This window comes from Orycteropus afer, unplaced genomic scaffold, assembly GCF_000298275.1.
Source record: "Orycteropus afer afer isolate SDZICR_OR568_19922 unplaced genomic scaffold, OryAfe1.0 scaffold00064, whole genome shotgun sequence".
NCBI lineage: Eukaryota > Metazoa > Chordata > Mammalia > Tubulidentata > Orycteropodidae > Orycteropus > Orycteropus afer.
Window position 1 is genome coordinate 11,748,273 of NW_006921651.1, and position 4,132 is coordinate 11,752,404.

Genomic DNA, 4,132 nt, shown 5'->3' on the forward strand with positions numbered 1-4,132 from the left:
TGTCATTTTGTTATGTGTTTTTTCATGGTGTCCCTGGTTTCTTTGTTCCATATTGTTTTCTGTGCTGAGCTCATTATGTTTATGAATCATGTCATCATTTCCTTTGTTGTTGTTGTTTTAGTATTTTCCTAGCCCCCTTTTTGCATGAGTTCTGCAACAGGGTCACCTTCTTGAGCCCTCCATGTGTTTATTCACCCTACTTCCAAGTGTAGATATTAAAGGGGCTGCCTGATTCTTGCCCTTATCTACCCTAGCTATTATGAATATGTACCCAGTCGTCCACAGCCTGCTCTCCTCCTCTCATGCTCTCAATTAGAAGGCAACAGGCCTCAACATCTCTAGCTAAGCCCAAAGTTCGGTCTACTGTCCTATTCCTCATCACCTGAGACAGGTACTCCCTCCTGAACACCATGGTCAGAGAGAGAACTAAGCTTATATATCCCATGTTCTAGGAACTACACTAGGTGTTTTATATATAGTGTTCAGGCAGCTGTCTGTCCTCCGTTTTACCCAGTCTTCCTTCTGAGGAGTGGCTGGTGGGTTTGAAACACCAGCCTTTTGCTTACCAGCAAATGTCTAAGGCACTACAGCACCAGAGCTCCCTCCAAAGTGGCATCCTATCTGAAGCACTAGGTACTTGAAAAGCATAGTTTTGTCAAGTACTCTGTCATCATCATCATCATCATAAGAATTTATTATATTAATGTTTGTAGACTCATTACCATGTGCTCTTCAAATGGAAAGATGGTTCATTCTCCTCTCTCTCTTTCCTCAGGGCAGTGTGACAGTACCAATTTCTCTCCCTCTCACTCATTTCCCTTCAGCAAGGTCCACACAAGGGGAACGACATGCATCAAGAATGGATGCATTTCCCTAGAAAGGCTAAAAACTTACGTGGTTGAATGTCAAGACCCAGAAATGCCTAGTTATCAGTATACATAGAATCTTACAGCCTTATTCTCTTGGGCTGATCTTTGGATGACCAGATTTTCAGAGTTTAAAAGTGTCGTGTTCTGGTCACTGAAACACTTATTAGCCCTCTAATTAACTTGCCAGAAGATGACTCTGGAGTGCCTCTTTCACTCACTTCCCTACTCCCTCTGCCTCAGAGACCCAGTGATTTGGGGCACCTACTGGACATCAGTGGGCATTCCCTTGCCAAATCAAGGACAGCAGTATGATATATAATATGTACAGAGCATCTAGCCTACTTTTCAATGCATTGATGACATAGGCTTAACAATCACTAGTTCTCTGCCAAGCGTATCTAGAAGAGGCATTCCCAAACTTGAGTTACACTCAAGCAGCAGTCCTTCCTCATGGTGGAGTTAGCAGGAAAAGAAGAGTTACCCTATGACAGAGTACTTGACAAAACTATCTTTCCATATGAGTGACGATATAGTTGGGAAAAATCATGACACCTATCTCAAGTTGCTCGCAAGTAGCCTTGCTGACATGAAGATGTAGGTCTCACCTACACTCCTCCTTCCCAAATGTATCAGAATTACCCCCGAACATAGGGTTATCTGGGCTGATTTCCAGGGTCTCTGAGTAATTCCCCTGTGGCTTACCAGAGCAGACATAAAGGTCTGCATATGAGCATTCCTACCCTAAACCAATGTGATGGAATAAAAAGTAGAGTGAAGTAAAGGAGAGGAAACCTGGTGAAGCTTTCACGCTGAATAGGAAGGTTTTTTGTGCCCCCCCCCCCACACTAAAGAGCATCTTAAATCTACCTCTTCAGCAGCCACACATAGGCCTGGTCTTGAGTTGCCTCTACCCTGAGATGCTCATCTTCCCTCACAAATCACCTTCCACTACAATAAGCCTCCCTTAAGAGTTTTGCAAACTATAAAGTGCTGAGACACATTTGAGCAACACTTTTCTTTTTTTTTTAATTGTGATTTAGGTGAAAGTTTACAGAGCAAATTCACTTTCCATACAGCTGTTCACACACATTTTGTCTCATGACTTTACCCCCAATGCAACAGCTCCCCTCCCACTTCCTCCCGATAGTTACTTCTTCCCTGTGTCCATCCCTCCATGCACTCCTGCCCCCTGAGCTGTCTCCCTGTGCATACACAGCCCTTCTTTCTCTCATGATTGTTCACATTTGAGCAACTCTTGCTGAAGGCCCTGATTCTCCTTTCTTCAAGTTCTATCCCAAGTAGGAAACTTGGGAAGAATTCCAAATCTCCAGGTTCTTGCACAACTTTCTTCTCCTTTTCTCAGTGCAAATGAGGACAAGCAACCATTTTTAATTAATTGCCTTTCTTAAGGATGAAAGCACCATTCACTTCTGCAACTATGTCAATTTAAAATGGCTGCTCTTTTGAGCTACCCCTTGGTAGAGTGGACCCCACCTCTCTTCTCCCTGTAAACTTTCACCAGGGACCACTGGATCTTGAATGACTCAATGCCTCACATGAGAATAAATTAAGTGCTTCAAATTTATGAATAAGGAAGGCATTTTGGACATGGGCAGTGGTGAAAAGGTCTTAGGATAATGACATCTGTGGCAGATTCTGTGAGTTGCCTCCCTTCCTTGCTGATAGAACTCTGATTTGGTGGCCTGTAAAAAGGAATTAGGAGCTCTGGTGGCACAGTGCCTAAGGCATTTGACAACTAACCAGAAGGCTGGTGGTTCAAACCCACCAACCACTCCTCAGAAGGAAGGTTGGGTAATCTACTTCTGTGGTGATACCACCTGGGAAACCCGAGGAGGGGTCACTATGAGTCGGATCCAACTCGACAGTGAGTTTGGTTAGTGAAAAAGGAGTTGGCAACAATGCATCCAGATCCAGGAAGCAGCTCACAATGGCTGTGAGGCTCTAATGCAGTCATAAAATCCCGCCTCCTGCTTTCCCACTCTGTCCTGGCTAATATGATATAAGGGAAAGACTGCAGACAGCCTTCTTGGATCATTTTTTCTTTCCTGTTAAAAGGAATGGACGTATTTGGCTCTACCCTTCTTCTGGCCTTGAACATAGCTATGATACCTGAAGCTATCACAACCATCTTGTGTTCATGAGGAACTAGGCACAAATGATAGGACTGAAGAGGCCGTGACTGGGATACAATAGAGCTGTTGATCCCTGCCAGACTTTGTGTTAGATGAGAAAAATAAATAAAACCTTATTTGTTTAAGCCACTGTATGTCAAGTTCTCTCTCCCTTAGATGAATACATTCCAAACTGAGGCCACCATCTGGGCTTCTCTAAACTTTTGTTAGATTGTGGCCAAGGCAAACTAGAACCATTTTAAGAGTAGACTAACATCCTCCATGCTATCAAGGGCACAGGGTAATCATGACAGTTGCTGTTTCTAGTCACTTACCACTTCCCAAGGTGTAGAGCAGAATGTTCTCATCTTCTCATTCACCATGTCCCTACTGGAGACTTTATCTGATGTCAAGTTTAAAAACTCCATCACATAGTAATAAGCTGAAAATGCCTACAAGAGAAAAAAAAGAAAAGAAAAACAGTATTGCCTGTGCCTAACACAGAGAGACACTGAGATGCTTTCCAGAAGGCCATACCCCTATAACAGGTATATGGAAATCTCTGTTGAGTGATTTAATGGGCCAGTCAATATTCCAGATGCGAGAGCTGTTTCCTTTTTAGAAGAGGGATTTCTGTGCTGCTGACGTACATTTTGGGGGCATTTGGCCATTAATTTTCTCTATAATCTTTTGAAAACCTTATTGTGTAACAAAAAGTTTGCTATTTTATTTTTTAATTGTGATTTGGGTGAAAGTTTAAAGAGCATATTGGTTTTCCACTGAACAATTCATACATATTTTGTTTGTGACATTGATTGCAATCCCCACAAAGGTTGCTACTTGAATGTGTACAATCAGGTGACATTAATTACATTCACCATGTGCATCCCTCACCACTATCCATTGCCAAAGGTTTCCCATCACCCTTAACAGAAACTCAGTACCCTTTCAGCAATAACTTCCCATTCCTACCTCTCCCCAGGACTTGGTAACTACTAACAAACTTTTGAGTCTATCCATTTGCCTTTTTAGATATTTCATATAATTGGGATCAGACAATATTTGTCTTTTGGTGTCTGACATTTTATTCAACATAACATTTTCAAGATTCATCCATGTCACAGCACATTG

General features: G+C 42.4%; 1 protein-coding gene across 1 annotated transcript in view; it reads right to left on the reverse strand.

Moving 5' to 3' along the window:
- Nucleotides 1-4,132, reverse strand: part of ENTPD1 (ectonucleoside triphosphate diphosphohydrolase 1) — a 216,676-nt gene that overhangs the window by 7,579 nt on the left and 204,965 nt on the right. The window contains 1 exon segment of the mRNA XM_007940056.2: nucleotides 3,337-3,453. Coding sequence (XP_007938247.2) covers nucleotides 3,337-3,453 — 117 coding nt within the window.